Below are 17,709 nucleotides of genomic sequence, written 5' to 3'. Positions count from 1 at the left end.
TTGTATCCGCTGTGCGATAGTTAGGCGATCTACTTTCGTAAATGTCAGACTTTCAACTGACAAAAAAAAAGGTTTAACAACTTTGTTTGACAGATGTCAAATTCCAGCCACATAGTTTTGAAAATAAAAAATGGATAAGCCATTATAACATAATAAATAAATTTGTCAAATTAAAAAACAAACAATTTAATGCTGTTTAAAATGCAAGGAAATCTTGATTTTTGTTTTCCAAAACAGGAAGAGCGGTTTCTTTTCTCACACACATTTTTAATTTGTTTCGTTCGGATTCAGCTTAAAAAACTTTAGGTCCCCTCCATATCTGACATCATTGCCCAGACACAGGAATGGTTAAGAGTTGTAAATCACTAGGCCTTAGTTCTCAAGTGACTGTTGCACCATTTTTTTTTTAACAAAGACAAAAAGTTAGTTAATTATTTCCTGTGAAAATGTATCTTTTTGGAGTAGTGCCAACATATATTTTGTATATTTTTAGAAGTTAAGTTAAGACAAAAATCCTTAGGGCCGCTTTGGAGAATATTCGAAATTTCGATTTTTTACCAAAAAATTATCATGGGAATTACTGTTGTTGTCTATAAAAAATAATTTTATAACTCCTAACGCAAATCTAATTTTAAAACTTAATTTCCAAGTTCGGAGTCAATATACAAATAGTTTAGGCTATAGACGCGGACAGAGAGATGGACGGAATCATGTATGATTAAAATCTTGAGTTTAAAATTTCCTACGAAATTGAATGCATACAAAATAGCTACTATATGTTGAAAGTAAGAAAGCTAGAAACAACAGTTTTACTTTTTCTTAAAACAAAAAGACAGAATTTTATAGTGTTTTCTTCTTTTGGCACAATTTCCGAAAAAAAAAACGGTTTTCCATGACGAATAATGATAAATACATACAAAATTTGTGTTTAGATTCTAAACATCGTTTAAGTTCATATTAAGTTAAAAATTTATCAGCGCAGTTATGAAAAATAAATCAAAACAATTGAAAAATTTTATTGCAAAAATAATCAAAATGAATGTTTTTCTTAAATTCATCACAATTTTTTAATAATTTATCTTTTCATTGAGTTTTTGTAGATACAAAATTTCAATATTAAATTAAACAACAAAAATCCGTCGACACTTATCCTATTTTTTTTTAAATTAAATTTACATTTGTATTTCAATATTTTCTCTAATTGTGTTCAAATTTATCCAAAACACTCATATTCTTGGCTGACCTTCTCTGAAACCAGTGTGTGTCATTTATTAGAAAATAAACATATGTAATCCTTTAATTTGCATACATTTGAATTTATAAATGAAAATCTGTTTTGAATATTTCAACCCTAATTAGAAAATTAAATGTGTCTGTTTTGTTGTATTTTGAAAGTCCTCTTCATCATTTGTATGATGAAAATTTGAATTCTCAGAATGATTTCCTTGTTGAGAAATCATAATAAGAACTCATTATAAAGTCAAATACCCCTTTGCATTCCATTACACACCCAATTACCCAGAAGAACTAAATTGTATAAATTTAATTTCATAAAAATCAAAATATGATGTCAATTCTTTTGTGCGAATAAACATAATTTTTGTTTAACAAATCTTTCCCAACAATTGATGTGACCGACCAACCAAAGCGACGCACCATGCCTCCGTGCCACCTACCGACGCGACGATTCTTTGAACTTTTTGTTTCTGATGCTCATTTGGGATAAATTATTTTAACAACCATGTTAATCTTTTCGCACGTAACGCAAAGCGAGTATGCCATCACTTTAATATGATTATGATGATGAGATGATGATCTGACGTTAGCAAAAAGAAAGAACGAATTTTTCTTGATTCTAATTTGTCTTCATCTTCAGACAAGATTTGTTCTTGATTTAGTTTTTTTTTGAGATTTTCCTTATAAAATAAATTTTCTTTTTTTGTTTTTGTATCTTTTGTTCATCTTTGTTTTTATAATGTACTCAAGTTTTCCACTCTTCAATCCTCTGCTAAATTTATCCATTCATCCATCATTTTGTACAAAAGCCGGTGTTTATTTTATATGTATTTTATCTTTGTCTGTTTTTCTTTTCAGGAACTGGCACATTCGGAAGAGTATGTCTGTGCAAGGACAAACAAACAGACACATATTGTGCGATGAAGGTCCTGGCAATGGCTGATGTGATACGTCTCAAACAAATCGATCATGTTAAGAATGAAAAGAATATTCTTTCAGAGATCAACCATCCATTTGTTATAAGTTTGTAAGTATCTATAAAATCTATCTATTCATAAAATAAAGAATTGTGGATATTGCATTAGCATAACATTTGGGTAAAATTGGCTTAAAGTGGGAGATAGCATCTTGATAGCATAAACTACTTTTAATTTAACGGAAAAAAGTGTTGCCATTAGATAAAGAGTGTCAATGAAAATGTGTTACTAAAGTTGAACATTTTTAGGCACCTCTTGGCAGTTTTGACATTAGACCTCCTTTATTTTTAAAATCAGTTACATTCTACAAAATTAGTGGAAGCAAGTCAAGAAATGACAAAATTAGTGACCTTAAATGAACCTAATGGAAATTTCATTAAAAAAAAAGATTTGAAATTTAAAAAATAATATGCGGCATGTTTTAGCAACCGTAGATGGTTTTGATATTGAACTATTTTTTGGATCGATTAATTTTTACGTCCTAATATTTTATATCCTTTCCATTATTTTGTTTAAATTAAATGGTTGAGTAATTCCCTTAAAAAAAATCTCAAAACAAAATTAGAGAAACAAACTTTAACGGAGAGTTTCTTATCAAAACTTTTTGTAAATATAATCAGCAAAAACATTTAAAACATTTTCAACATACAAATCTAAACAAAGTGAGAAAGTTAGGTAAAGATTTTCGAGGAGAGTTTTTAATATTAAAATTGGATAAGCAAACAGAAGGTAAACCATTCCACATTCTTGCTGTGTGGCTGGAAAAATAATCTCTGCACTGAACATCACGTTCCAAATTTAACGTGAAACGTTGAAATTGAAAATCGCATTTGTTCTTTTAAGCTTTAAGCAATTCCTTTCTGTTTTCCAGTTCAACTTTAATCTAATTTCACTTTCAAACATGACTTTTTGTAGTAATTTGATCTTGTACTATAGTTTAGTTATATTAAACTGGGTTTTTCAATAAATGGTGCAATTTTTATATTTTTGAACAACTCGTATTTTTTAAGGTAAACTAAAAATACTTGCCTTAATAATACATGAAAAGTGATCGCAGCCTCATATGCCTTCCAAGAAATGTATCATGTCTAATTCTCACATTTTTGTAGTGTAACTGATAACTTCTTGAATTCTAATTTTAAGATCTTAAATATAGAATTTATATTGTCAACTCCACGCAATAGGCAGTGTGCGTGAAAAAAAAAGTTAAGTTGACACAGGGTTTAACAGTCCTACGGATTAACCTAACTATCACGCCACGGGTACTACTTTTGACATAAGATAATTTTTTGTAATCGGTTTATTTTGACTTCTCATTATTAAATATTTTTCGCACCTGACATTAAAAAAGAAAATGGAGAGTGAGGCATTGAAATCGAGGTGAAATAATTGAATATCAAAATTAATCTTTTCTTCCAATGTGAACGCACGCCGCGCGCCGCCGCCGTCGTCTAAAAAAATATAAGATGTCAGTTAAGGGTTAGTTAAATTAGGACATAAACGTTACTAGACGTTACTAGCATGCAAGATCTAGGTTCACCTTTACATGTCACACACAGTTTGTGGTATCCAGGAGTCCTGAGTCCTCGAACAACGGATCCCACAATCCATGGGTCTTGGATCAGGACAATTTCTTCCCCGTTTCTTGCCAGACGGAGAAGAAGTGAGGCCGAGGCGTTTATGGAGTGTTGGAGATTAATCTGTACCAACTGCAGCATTTTGGCCACAATAGGCAGAGCAACTTCCACTACGGCTTTGTTCTTATCCTTCGAGTCTGAGGATGAACCCAAGAGTTCGTCCTTGCTCAGAAGGATCATATTAAGGTCGTCCTCAGTCTCCATGAAGGATGGCGCATCGTCACCCTCTGTTAGAAGAGAAGACGACGTCCCAGGCCCACCAACCTCGAGTTCACCTTCGGTTGTTGTTGGAGGCCCACTATATGCGTTAACCTCATCGTTCTTATAAAATCAAATTTTAATGGATTCGAAGCCATAGTTTATGGAGCCATTGGTCAAGGCTAGAGGAGCCAAGGATTCTTTATTAAGGACCACAATGGCACTCTTATAAAGACCCCTCACTTCCTCTAGCCTGGCTATCTTCAAGTTATGCGTCGGATGGGATGGGTTACAAACTTTGACCATCTCGAGAATGGCCTCGATACCAGCAGGTTCGATTGGAATCCAACTGCGGGCTCTAGGTCTGCTAGGAATGTCTTCCTTAGTAACAACCTCGAGCTTCGCACCTGGCCAAACTTCTCCTAACCGGCTGACAGTGAGCTTGTATAAGTCACAAGACCTCTGGTCGCGACAAACCATGAGTTTTATATGACCCTGATGCCAACCCCCATTGCTTATGGAAGGAAGTGGTCCTAGAAGCTCACTTAAAATGCTTAAAAGCCGCCCGAGAGCTTAACCTTGACCAGCTGCCAACGATCAGCCGATATTGTGCCATCATCATCGCTCCTGTCAATGACCGCAACCACGACCTTGCCCTTTGTGACGGCACTGAAACTGGCTTGTTTCTTGATGGGATTTAGGGGGGTGCTGGTGTTGTGCACACAAGGCTGTTTTGGTGTCGGTATGGCACCCTCAAGAGACCTTTCGAGTTTAGACGTACAGTCTTTATTGATTCTTTCTGCAGCAAGAACACTGTTACCCCATTCGACGGGAGCTGTTACTGCGGTGTCCTTTCAGCCCCCAATGATGCACCAGAGGCCTTTAGGATTTTTGCAGCTTGCCGCCTTTGTCTATATAGGCTTTTTGAGAATTTACCTTTTCCATTTCTGGATGTACTCTAATTAACAACCCTGCCACTACTGGAATTAGGTCCCGCTACCTTCCTAGTCAAGTTGCTGCCAACAGCAGAAGAGGGTCCATGGATTGCCACTACTCCCTTGTCTGTGTTGGCCGCAGGAGATACGGCAACAGATCCACAACAACAAACATGGCGATCAGGAGGAAGATGCTTTCAACAATTATTCTTTCGTTTTCAAGCAAAAATTGCAACAACATCGCTTATTAACGGAACAATAAATGTATCATCATTACTAAAAATTAATTTTGAATTGATATCCGGATTATTAACTTCCCATAGGAAGTTATTGTAATGGGTCCGATTTGTCAAATTGAAAATTTTGACATTTCTCGACGTTTCAAGGTCCCTAGAGTCGAAATAAAAGATTTTTAGAAAAATGTCTGTGCGTGCGTGTGTACGTACGTTTGTACGTCCGTACGTCCGTATGGCCGTACGTCCGTATGGCCGTACGTCCGTACGTCCGTACGTTCGCGACGTTTTTTTCGTCGTCCATAGCTCAAGAACCAGAAGAGATATCGACTTCAAATAAATTTTGTTATACAGATAATAAGGCAGAAAGATGCAGAAAGGGCTCTCAAGAAAATTGCGTGGGTGGTTTTTTTACCATAGCAGTTTGAAAAAAAGGTGAAAATGTTGGTTAACACTAAAGATCTGACGAACCAAAAAACGCTAGAGACTTGAATTAAATTTTATATAATATATTGTAACGTGGTACCAAACAGGTAAATTTTTTGAAAAAAATCAATATAATGGTTTTTTTTATAAATCAATAAAACTAAAAAAAAAAATTTGTCACCTCCAAAATTTTACGACTGAAATATGATTTCATCTCTAAAACAATTTTGTGCAACGAAGAATAATGTTTTTGACATCTGATGAAATTTTGAGATAAATCAAATTGACAGTTTTTTTTATAAAAAATAAAAACCTAAAAAAAAAATTATAAAAGTTGGTAAAAATTGATTTTCGACTCAAATATCTCTTCAAAAATTTAAAATATTGGCTTCAAACTAAATTTATCTTATAAGAAATATTGTTTTCAACATTTGGTAAAATTTTTAAAAAATTCTAATTGATAGTTTTTTTACAAAAAATAAAACTCTAAAAAAAAACAATACCTACTAAAACTTGGTCATTTTTAAATCTCCTTGTGCTGTGGCAACACCAACAAGATTTATTTGATCTAAACTGAGATAAACCTTTGGTGGAAACATAGCAAAACTTAATTATCTCTTCTATTGTTTTCTCTTGCAAAATAAGCTCATCGAGATACAAATGCAATATCAATCTTACCAACATTTAAGAATGAAATCACATAAGATCCATTCGAGACTCGAATAAATGTGAACACCCATCCGTAGTAAGATTCTACTTTAACTTTTATCATAAGTATTCATACTGCGAATATTGGTTTTTGTCATTCGTTTAAAATCCTACTATGCTATTGAAAGTTGTTCCAACAAAACAGGAACTCAAAAATGCAGCTTGTACTACATGTTGCTTAAAGTCAAGGGTAAACCACTCTTTTTCTGCACTTTAAATTCTAAGAAATACCATTAAATAAGTAAGATTGTCCCATAAAATGGCGTAGAGGTAACAGCAAAATTTTCATCATTTTTGTAGTAAATTTTTGATAATCTATTCTTTAATCACAAATTGTTAATTTTTTAATAATTTTGTGGTTTTTGCTTTGATGATGACACCTCCAGAGTTGACAGCTGCTAACACAGCGGGCTATTTAAAATGAAACATCTTATTAGAAAAATCTTTATTATATTATTTTATAATTAAATCAAATTTAAAGTATATTTCAAAATTGCGCTTAGATCTCTTCAATTTAATATTTAATCGATTTTATTTCAATCACTAAATTTATGCATTGAATCATTTCTTCTTATCCCACTCTTTTTTTAAATCAAGAATATAAATAATATTGAAGGAAAAAATTAGCTGCTCTCATTTTATATCATTTTTTGTATAAATTTATTTATGTTTCCAATTAAAAAATAAAGCTTTCTCAAAATAGATTGGATTTTTTAAAATGTTTTCTAAAACACTTATTATTTTTGTTTATTTTCATATTTTTTTTTAAATTTCAGACAGTGGTCAACAAAGGACGATTGCTGTTTGTATATGTTATTTGAGTATGTGTGTGGAGGAGAGTTGTTTTCATATTTAAGAAATGCTGGACGTTTTAGTAGTCAATCGGGTATGTACTCTTTAAGAAAATATATGAAAACACAATAAATTTAATAAGAAAACAAATAAAAAACTTGAAAACAAATAAAAATATTACGTAGTCAAAATTAATTCTATAATAAATCGTTTGTCCTAAAAGTTTTTTGTCTTGACAAACAAACAAAATTAAAAACAAAAACACTTTTAAATTAATTTCACCAATAAAAAATAAATAACTCAAATTGTCGCATAATGACATTTTCTATTATCTATATTTTCACGGTAGCCCTGAAACTATTTTAGCCCTTATGAGTCAATGAACTTATGTTACAATAGTTTGCAATCATCATCTGCCCAAAAATATACTTTCCCACCTTTAGAATAGTTTTTAAATCAATTAATCATAAAAAGTTTATTACCATAGCCAAAAAGAATATTTTATTTTTACACATCAAATCAATTCAAGCCAAAAAATTAATAAATGATAATGTAAATGTTTTTTTCTCTATGTATGATTATATATTTCCAACATTTATGAGCTCATAAATTTAATATTTGATTTCTTATTCAAATATTTATTAAATTCGAGTACGCATCTATAATTCTTCGGGAATGGGCTTATATATTTTTTGTATTTATTAAAATACTCAAAACAAAATGAATTGCCTTCAATATAAATGAAGTCAATCGGTATCCAATTAATTTTCGAGTGTAAAAATAAAATTTAAATAATATTCATTTAATCCTTGGCAATTATTTCTGCATCACGCAACGCGTCTACATTAAGCTCGCGCGTCTTTCTTTAAACATATAATAAGTTGGGCGGTGGTGAATAAAGGAAAAGGTTTTTCCTGATCATCTTTTGCCATTTATGAATAAAATTGATTTATTTAACATAAATAATGAAGAAAATATCGTTTTTGAAAAGGGTCACTGTGGCGTATACGTAATATTTTTTTTGCAATTTACTTTTACAAGTGTTTATTTCATTTGAACGAATTTACATATTTATTTTTCTTTTATTTTATTTTAGCCAATTTTTATGCGGCCGAAATAATTTTAGCCTTAGAGTATTTACATTCACTGCAAATCGTATATCGTGACCTGAAACCTGAGAATTTACTTATTAATCGTGATGGGCATTTGAAAATCACCGATTTTGGATTCGCTAAGAAACTGCGCGATCGCACATGGACATTGTGCGGTACCCCTGAGTATTTGGCCCCAGAGATAATTCAATCAAAAGGACACAATCGCGCTGTAGACTGGTGGGCACTAGGTGAGTCAAAATTTTGAAAAACTCAATTTTTCCCTCGTTAAAAATAAACACAAAATCATGTAATTTTTTGAGTTGGATGAAAATAAGGAGGATTTCTTGGAATCAAATCAATATTTTATTTTTCAACACGAATCATCCGTTGATGAGATGTTTATTTTAAATGTGTCCGGTAAGTCTAGTGGCTTGGTGGCGTAGCTTGGCCTGGCCTGCCCTGGCCTGGCTGGCCACCGCCCGCCGCCGCCGCCGCTTGGGGTAATAAAAAGCAGAGGCGGTGACTGTGATGTTTATTATTTCCTAGGAGATAGAGGAATATTCTTTTATTACATCGCGCGTAGGAATAAATGTATTTCCACAAAATTAGTCATAAGTAGAAATGTATCAATGTCAATGGAGAGTATAGACTTTGTGGAGCATTAGCAACAAATTGAAAAAAAAAATGTATATATCAAAGAAAATTATTACATTTGCGTTTCTTAGAAGTATTCTTTTTCGGTTTTAGTTTTTGTCTTAATTTAACATATTTTTTTGATTTATTATGATTTATTTGACATGAAGCGAGGGCTTGGCATCATTTTAAAGCATCGTACACATAATTGTTATAATATGTTTTTATAGAAAAATAGGTCGATGATCTAATAAGTAATTTTCCATGCTTTAAGTCACACTTTTAAAATTCATGATCTTTCTCACATTTTTAGATTTGTTTTATTAATTTTAAATTAAAATTAAACAATTATATTTTTTTTGTTATGTGTTAATAAACACAAAACATATATAAATATAGGTACACACATTATATTAATTTATTATTTTGTATGCTTTGAAAAAAATAAACCAAAGTTTTTTTTTCTTGGATTTTTTCCAAAATGTTTTAAGAAAATAATTTTCTTTTATTGTTTTCTTTTTTGAAATTAAAAATGTTGATGTTTATTATGTTTTTTGTTTTATAAACATAAAATAACACAAAATATTGTATAATTATTCAATTTATCAAATCATAAGATATATGTATGTATATACGTAAATAGAAGCACTTTTGTTTATGAATTTTAATAACTAAGTGTGTTTTAATTGGAATTTTATGGTTTTGTCAAAAAGAAAAAAAAACAAATCATATAAATTGATGTGAAGAAGTCAGCAAACTAGCGTCAATGACAAAATGACATGTTACCTCAAAAATTATAGTTTTTAAGGTTAAGATGATATCCGTTTTGTGGAGTTTTCATTGATAAATGGTGTTCAAGTAGGCAACTAAATTTTTACATTTTATCCTTTTATCTGAAATGTCCACCTTACTTTCGTGTCTCTTTAATAAAGTTTAATGTGAGAACTGTCATTAAAAAAGTGAATTCTTCTTAATTTGTATTCTTATCAGGTACTGTAACCAAAATTAAATTTTGTATATTGTTATTTTAAGAAAACAAAATAGCATTCAGACAAAGCAACGAAAATGATACAAATTTACACTTTAATACAGACGTCTGACGATCTGTCAGAACGATCTGTCAGAAACCAAAATTATGAACTAAGGAATCGTTTAGAAATGTGCCATAATTAGAAGGATTGTTTCACTTATAAAAATAGATAACTAAGTGACTATTAATATTAAACTAAAATTTCAAGAGTCGCAATATAGCGTTTTTTAATATGAAGTCTGATTCAGTCCACTGTTTAGGCATCAACTGTCACTTTTAAAGCTGTCATACTTTGACATTTGAAAATCAAAACCTAAGTAAATGCTAAAAATGGAATTGTACTCGCTTCAACAAAGCAAATCGCTTCAACAAAGCAAATCGTTCAAACTCGGTACAAAAGAGGACAACATTGAAAGGGTTTTTCAAGAGATTTTCGGGTAGGTGATGAAATGGAATAAAACAAGCTGTTTGTGAGGTATGAACAAAATTATCATTTCATTTGAAAGGTGCATGTATGCCATTAAGTGTGGGATATGACATCATTCAAATGCCCGCCTCGGATTCTTTGGATGGCACGAATCCGAGTAGTCCAATTTTCAATTACTCTTCCTCATAGATTCAGCTGAATTTTAGCGATAGCCTGTTTAATTTTCACTTTTAGGGCATCGGTCGATTGTGGTTTATTTGCATCGACCTGCGACTTCAAGAAACCCTACAGGGAAAAGTCTAGCGGGGTCAAATGGCATAACCTTGGTATCCAACTAACATCACCCCTGCAAGAGATAACCTTTCCCTCAAATCTTTCATGCAAAATGTCAACCATGGCTTTTGATGTGTGGCACGTCATGCCGTTCTAGAGAGCCATATGTCGTCTAGGTCCATGTGGTTCAATTTGGGCCATAAGAATTTAGTTATCATCGTTATGTAGGGCTCGTTGTTAGCGGTGACCGTCCACTAACGTTGTTTAAAAAAAAAATACGGCCCAATTAAGCCGCCGACCCAAAATCCACACCAAACGGTAACTTTTTAAGGATACATCATCACCTGGTCAACCTCATGTGTGTTCTTGTCGTCCCACATACGAAAATTTTGCTTGTTAACACAGCCATTCATCCACAAATGCACCTCGTCATCTTCCAAACGATTTGAAAACCAGTCAACGGACAAACGGCGTTGTCTATGGTCGTGGACTTTGAGCTTCTGGATTAGTTGGATCTTGCATTGGTGTAGGCCCAAGTCTTGATGCAAAATTCGACAAGTTAAAGTCTACGAAAGGCAGAGTTCTTGTGCATGGCGAGAAATAGACTGCCTCGGGTTCTGCTTCACTTTCACGGATGTGACTCTCAACCTTAGCGCACACTTATATTGATAATAAAGTTTTATTATTTAATCTTGCTGTTTTATCGTGTAATACTTGCCATGATGATTTGGAATAAGAAACTGAATAATAAGCAAAAGATTTGACATATCTCACCAAAACAAAATGGTCGAAGAATAATTGTTGTAAGGCATGACAATATTCAACGTGTAACTCCTTGGTGCAAATATTGGGCCGATATGAGACTGTGATTTGACCCTACATATTACTAAAATAATTCGGACTCTTACGGTGAATGGGTCGGATAGCACTACCGAACTTTACAAAATTACGATTTTTGTGGCTGGACAACGTTTATTTTAAAGGAACAACGAAACAACCGCAATTTTTAAAAAATGTGATGATTCTCGTCGGTAAGATTGGGTTAAAGTGGTTGACCGTGATGGAGTAGGACACCCTGAGGCCAGTTTAATGGCCCATTGTGATACCACATGGAATCTTGAGGATTTCTTCTTAGTTTAATGAAACCAGCTTGAGCTCCTTACGAAACGTGAAAGACTTTTTATGGTAATATGATAGAGATCGTTAAGATCGTTACCGAAGAATTCCCCTGGGCAATTCTAGCGTTTTTGAGCTAGAGCAGAGTCTGTGCAGAGGAGGGGAATAACTTATTCCTCCTCTTTCTCTAACATACAGCTTCTGCAAAAGTCATTTGAGAATACACCTAGTCAAGCACCTTGAGCGCTTTAAATCTTGTGTTGGCCAGATGTTCTTGTGACCTGACAAGTGGTGATATAATTCTACCTGATGTTTGCCTTCTTCTTATCGTCTTGCATTAGAAATAGTTTTCATGTAGCGATTGCTATTCTAGCATTAGCCAAACGTGGTAGAATGGCTGTATCGTACCATTTTTGACGAGTTAATCTGCCTTAAAATTTCCGGGAATGTTTCTATAGCTCGACATCCAGCTAAGGTGAATATTAAACTGTTGTTGCATTTTCATTAGAGGTGAACGTCATTCATGGACTGTTATAGATTTTGTAGAGACAGAGTCCAGAGATCTGATACTAGCCTGACTATCTAAGAAAATACCGATATCAGATTTTGATATTACGTTTTCTTTAAGACAGTACAAGACTGTTTAAAAGTTGACTTACTTGTCTTTCAGGAATGCCTTATATCAGAAAGATCTGAAAGGTATAGAAATCTGGAAGTTTCTGTAAAATTGCAGTTTGGGTATAGTGTAGTTTTTATGTGCTTGAATTGATTCTAAATACTTAAAAACTACCGGATTTCTAATGGTGTTTTTAACAAACTGGCTTCATCACAGAGGCGAATAGCTAATTCTTTACTAAATAAGAGGTGTTAAGCGATCCGCTTATGACTAGACAAGCTGAACGTTGGGCTTTATTTAGTTTGTCACGGTTTATAGCTTCTTTTAAAGCAATCCACCAAATCGCCACACCGTACGTACATAAAAATCGAATTTGTATAACCAATGCGTGATTCGGGGTTGTAAGCCTCTTTTGTTACCAATAGCTTTTAGCAGGTCAAGAGAATTACAGCAGCTTTTTTGATTCGTTCTTGTGTATTGTGTTTTCAATTTGGTTTTTGGTCAAAAATATTGGAACTTTAGTTGGATTCCTTTAAAAAAATAGGTTAACATTATGGAATTTTGTATTTTCTCGAAAATATGACTAGTTCCCATAGTCTACATCGATCGGCCTAAAGTAAAGTGTCTGCCATTTAACGTTTTTTTTAAACGTTTGCTTATTTCGTGAATGGTAACACTATACTCATGTCTGATTTGACAGATAATAAATTTTATTCTTTCGCTGAACGATTATTGTTGTGCATAAGCTTGAACAAGAATGGGAAATATTGCGACATTACTTTCAAAATCATGGTAATGTTGCAGAATGTGTGCAAAAATTTGTATACGGATTTTGAAAGAAAAGAAGCACCGTCAGCTCCGTATGTTCGTTATCTTGTAAAATGTGAAAGAAACTGGCATCCTCATCGATAAACTAAAGCGCGAAGAGCCAAAAACAGGGCGTAAACCCAAAAATATTGCTGCTCTGGCAGAAAGTGTGCTTGAAGCGCCATCAACATCAGTTCACCGTGCGTCGTTCTCAACAATTGAACATTTCGGAGACATCATTGAGACGAATTTTGCATAAAGACTTTAGAATGACGCCATACACAGTCCAATTGGTTAAGAACTTAATCCAACTGACCATCCAATGTGTTTTCGCTTCGCTAAGTGGGACTGCGATCGACTTAGAGAAGATGCCGATTTTTTCAAAAAAATCATCTTTTCAGATGAAGCTCATTTTGATCTTGGCGGGTATGTAAACAAGCAAAATTTTAGCATACATTGAAAAGACGATACACCTAAAACGAATCACTGTTTGGTGCGGATTTTGGTCCAGAGGCATAATTATCCAATTTTACTTCGAAAATGAGCAAGGACTGGCCGTTACATTTAATGGCGATCGTTATCGGGCACACATTTTGAAGGGGAAGGTATTGGCAACATTTGGTTTCAACAGGACGGCTCGGCGCTACGTGCCACACAGCTCGATGTTTTGCGCCCTGCTTTTGAAGATAGCATTATTATCAGCAGGCGAATAATGTATTAGTTTTTATAAGGCATTTTGTAAAATTTCTTTAAGGGTGTTAACATGCTTTCCTGAAACTGCTAGAGCAACGTCATCTGCATAGGCAATCACTCAGAGGAGAGAGAAAAGGAAACCACCTTGCGGTTTCCCTCTGCTGACAAATCTTTTAGCAGAAGAGTTGCCCAGCTTGAAGTTAATTAATGTACTATTAAACGAGTCAAATCCATAAGCGAACTCTCTACGTTCAGAAATGTTACCTCAGATATGATTGCAGATATGTCCACATTACTAAAAGCCCCTTCGATGTTAGGGAAAGCAACTATAGAGAACACTCTTCGACTTAGGGAGTATTCGATGGTGCGAACTAATGTGTAGAACCCATTTGCCTTTACAGAATATATATTGAGACATAGACAGAATGTCTTGTATCAATACTTGCCCTTAAATCGATATCAATCAATCTTTCTGAGGTCTTAAGAGGGAATGATGATAGACTTATAGGTTGTAGATCGAACGAGTTAATAATATTACAGAAATCTTCTAAGTTTTATATCATAGGTCTTAGGCTATCCTAGACCCAAACTTTTGGTTTGAATTTTATCCAGAAATATTACAGAAACCGGTTTTAATTAGACTTATCACTGCGTGCTTCCATCTTTTCTTTTTGAAAACTATTTGTTTCAAAATAGCTATTGTTCAGCTTTTTTCAATGTGTGCGATTTTTTAATTTGAATGGGAAAAAAAGAATGAATAACTGCTTTAGAAGGACATAGTATTTTTGTGATATGTATAGATTTTCTTAAGTGCCAAATGAAAAATTTGTCTGGAAAATAGTTACACTATTGTTAATAACAAATAAACTATGCAATATGAAAAAATGTACATTCAAACAGAATGTATTTTCGGATATACATGTATTTAAATAAAAATCAGTCTTTTGAAAATTGTTTAACATTTTGAGCAGTAAAAATTCTTTAAGAATTTTGTAATATCTTTAACACCTAAATTCGAAAAGCTACTACTTTAAGATTTGTTGCTTTCTTAATCTTCTTAGGCATGATTTTTGAGGCCATAAAGAAATAAATCTAAAATAATTTTTCCAAAACTGTAAGGTGGTGTTTGGCTATTTATAGCCAGTTATTTAGTTAATAGTCTGTTATGTAACGCGTGAATTGTTTTTAAAATCCAATTAAATATAATTATAGTATCAAAAATAAATTTTGAAAAATTGGGAAATAGGATTTCTGAAATATTATATTTTTTTACAGTATGTAAGTTGCCACCAAAATTGCACGCAGTTTTAAAAAAGTTAAAATTACACAAGATATTCTATAACCTTCCTTTGACATCTAAATTAATTTTTATTTTGGAATTATCATATTCATTGGATGTCTTCAAGCTTTTACGTCATTAAAATATAATCTCCAAAAATAATAAATTGCATAATTTCTTACAAATATACAAACCAACAACCATCAACATTAGCGACAAAATATAAATCTACTTCATTATTTTGGATTATTTTATATGTATGAGATCTTTCTGTAGTTCTATAGCTCTTCAAAAATAAAGTCTGTCATGTCATTCTTTTTGTTATTATTTATTTATCTATCCTAACAACAATAACAGAAAAAGAAGAATTTTGCTCTTAAATAATGTTTCTCGATGACGGTGATAAATTGTGACAGTTAATCAAGACGGATTCAGGTTCATTATCCAAGCACAAAATAATCTTCTCTTTTTCATAAATATAACACTTCTTTTCTATATCTTCATTTTTCCTATGTTTGTGGGAAAAAAGGACCCTTTTCTCGTATCAATTTTGAATTAGGATCCATGAAATTTACAAAAAAGTATCTAGTGTAGGTAAATGAAGCAGAAGATTAAAAGATTCTTTTTCATATTTTATTTTTACAGCGATGATTTATCGCAAATGATAAAAAGTAGCTATACAATAAAATAAACACAAACAAACTATTTTCAAATTCTAATTGCGAATAATTAAAATAAAAAAAGAACAAACTTTAAATAGCTTTGAGATACTTAACTTAGCAAAAAGAAGTGCGAAATTCTATTTAAGTTCTAGAACGAAATTTATTCAGATATATCTACTTTGTATCTAAATTTGAAAGAAATGGTAGTGAATGTGTATATTTGTATCTTTTATGTCCAACAGCAGGTTTATTATCACAATTTTTGTTGTATTTTGGTGTTGTTAGTTTTCAACAACAAACTTAGAAAAGAAATAAAAGAAGATACGATCGAACTTATTCTTAATGGTCTGAAGAATTATTTAATAGATGCTCTATTGCTATCTATATCTTTGTGGAATAAACAAACCGCAAACTCGGATGGAGTCTGAGTCATCTGCATCTTCTTTAGATGGGAAGCTGATGTATTGGCGTCTATGAATAAACATTGGAGCTTGGGTTATAGTCTGGGAGTAGGGTTGAATAGGATTTTTATTTTTATTTAGCTTTTAGGTTTTATTTTAAATGGATAGAAAGATCGTGATGACCTTGAATTACATGAAGAGCTAGTTCGTGCAGTCTTCTGGTAAATTGAATTTATTTAATTAGCTTGTCAGATACGAGGACACTATGAGCCTTTGACCTTTTTCCATCCATGTCAACATCCCAGACATTACTATTGTTTTATTTATAGCAGTCGTTTATTTGAAGACAGATGAAAGGAATAATGGGAAGGGCGAATATTGTGGACGCAATAAAGGGTGCAACTTTAAGAACTTTGTTGTATATCTATCAGACGTTTCGTTTAACTAAGGACCGATAAATTCGAGATGCGTTAAGTCGTACCAAATTAGGGGGAAAAAGAGCTAAATTTATTTAGCAATTCTGATTCTTCTGCCTTTTTGCTATGGCCTGCCTTGAAATGCAGTCATTATCGTTTGAAACCATGTACACAACACATTGCAACTTGAGCCTTTATATAGTAGTTATATTGGATTTCTGAAACGTTTTCCTATAAACATAATTCTTCGTTGGATATACGATTGTATTAGAAAACCTTTAATATGTTTCGTAAACACCTATTAATACGCTTTACATTTTTCTGGTTATCGTTACTTTATTTTGTCTAAACATTAGAAAACGTCATGAATGTAGCCTTTTATTTCCGATACATTTAATCATAACTTGTTCATTAACACCTTCAGCAGAGACAATACTTCCAAGATAGTGGGAGCTCTACTTTTTCTGCAGGTTTTTCATAAATGAATATCAGCATGTCTGGAAGCTTCCTAGGCTTCAGTCCCACGATTTCTAATTATCTTTTCACACTTGTTGTAATTTGATCTAATTTCATTAATGTACATGTTTCGGGTATGTTGTCATTGTCGATCATATTTCTCAGTTTCCTGTCAGGGCTGTCCGCAGCACACCATTGATCACCAATAAGAATAGAATAGGTGACCGTATACAGCCTTGTTGCCTTTATAATAGAAGATAGTTTATTCGGAATAAAACTCCTCCAAAAAAGAATCCTGATTTACTTCCTATTGGGATTTTCAAAAGCCTGCTCGAAATCAATTAACAGCAGGTGAAGTGGTGATTGATATTCAAGGCATTGTTCAATGATGATCCCCAAAGTGTTGATGCGATTAATGCAGGAGGATCAATAAGTGCTTGACCCGTCTAGCCTTTCCTCTTTTTGTCCTCTTCACTGCTTTGATCATTGAGCATAACTCTTTTTAACTAGTGGCTGGTAAATGGCTACAATTTGACGAAGTATTCTATGAACTTCGCGAACTGATTTTTTTTCAAATACAATTTCCACAATTTATAAACGTTTTTCTAGCGTTAAACGTGATAAATTACCGAACCCTTCTGATCAGATACCAGAAAACAGTTCG

The 17,709-nt window shown here is 32.8% G+C and overlaps 1 protein-coding gene across 1 annotated transcript in view; it reads left to right on the top strand.

Annotated features, from left to right (window-relative positions):
• Nucleotides 1-17,709, top strand: part of LOC129940900 (cAMP-dependent protein kinase catalytic subunit 3) — a 120,507-nt gene that overhangs the window by 82,550 nt on the left and 20,248 nt on the right. The window contains exons 3-5 of the mRNA XM_056049423.1: nt 2,095-2,263; nt 7,127-7,236; nt 8,239-8,484. Coding sequence (XP_055905398.1) covers nt 2,095-2,263; nt 7,127-7,236; nt 8,239-8,484 — 525 coding nt within the window. The remainder of the gene's footprint in view (nt 1-2,094; nt 2,264-7,126; nt 7,237-8,238; nt 8,485-17,709) is intronic.

The sequence above is a fragment of the Eupeodes corollae genome, chromosome 1, assembly GCF_945859685.1.
Source record: "Eupeodes corollae chromosome 1, idEupCoro1.1, whole genome shotgun sequence".
Classification (NCBI taxonomy): Eukaryota; Metazoa; Arthropoda; class Insecta; order Diptera; family Syrphidae; genus Eupeodes; species Eupeodes corollae.
The sequence above is the reverse complement of the archived record's forward strand: the minus strand, read 5'-3'. Positions and strand labels throughout refer to the sequence as shown.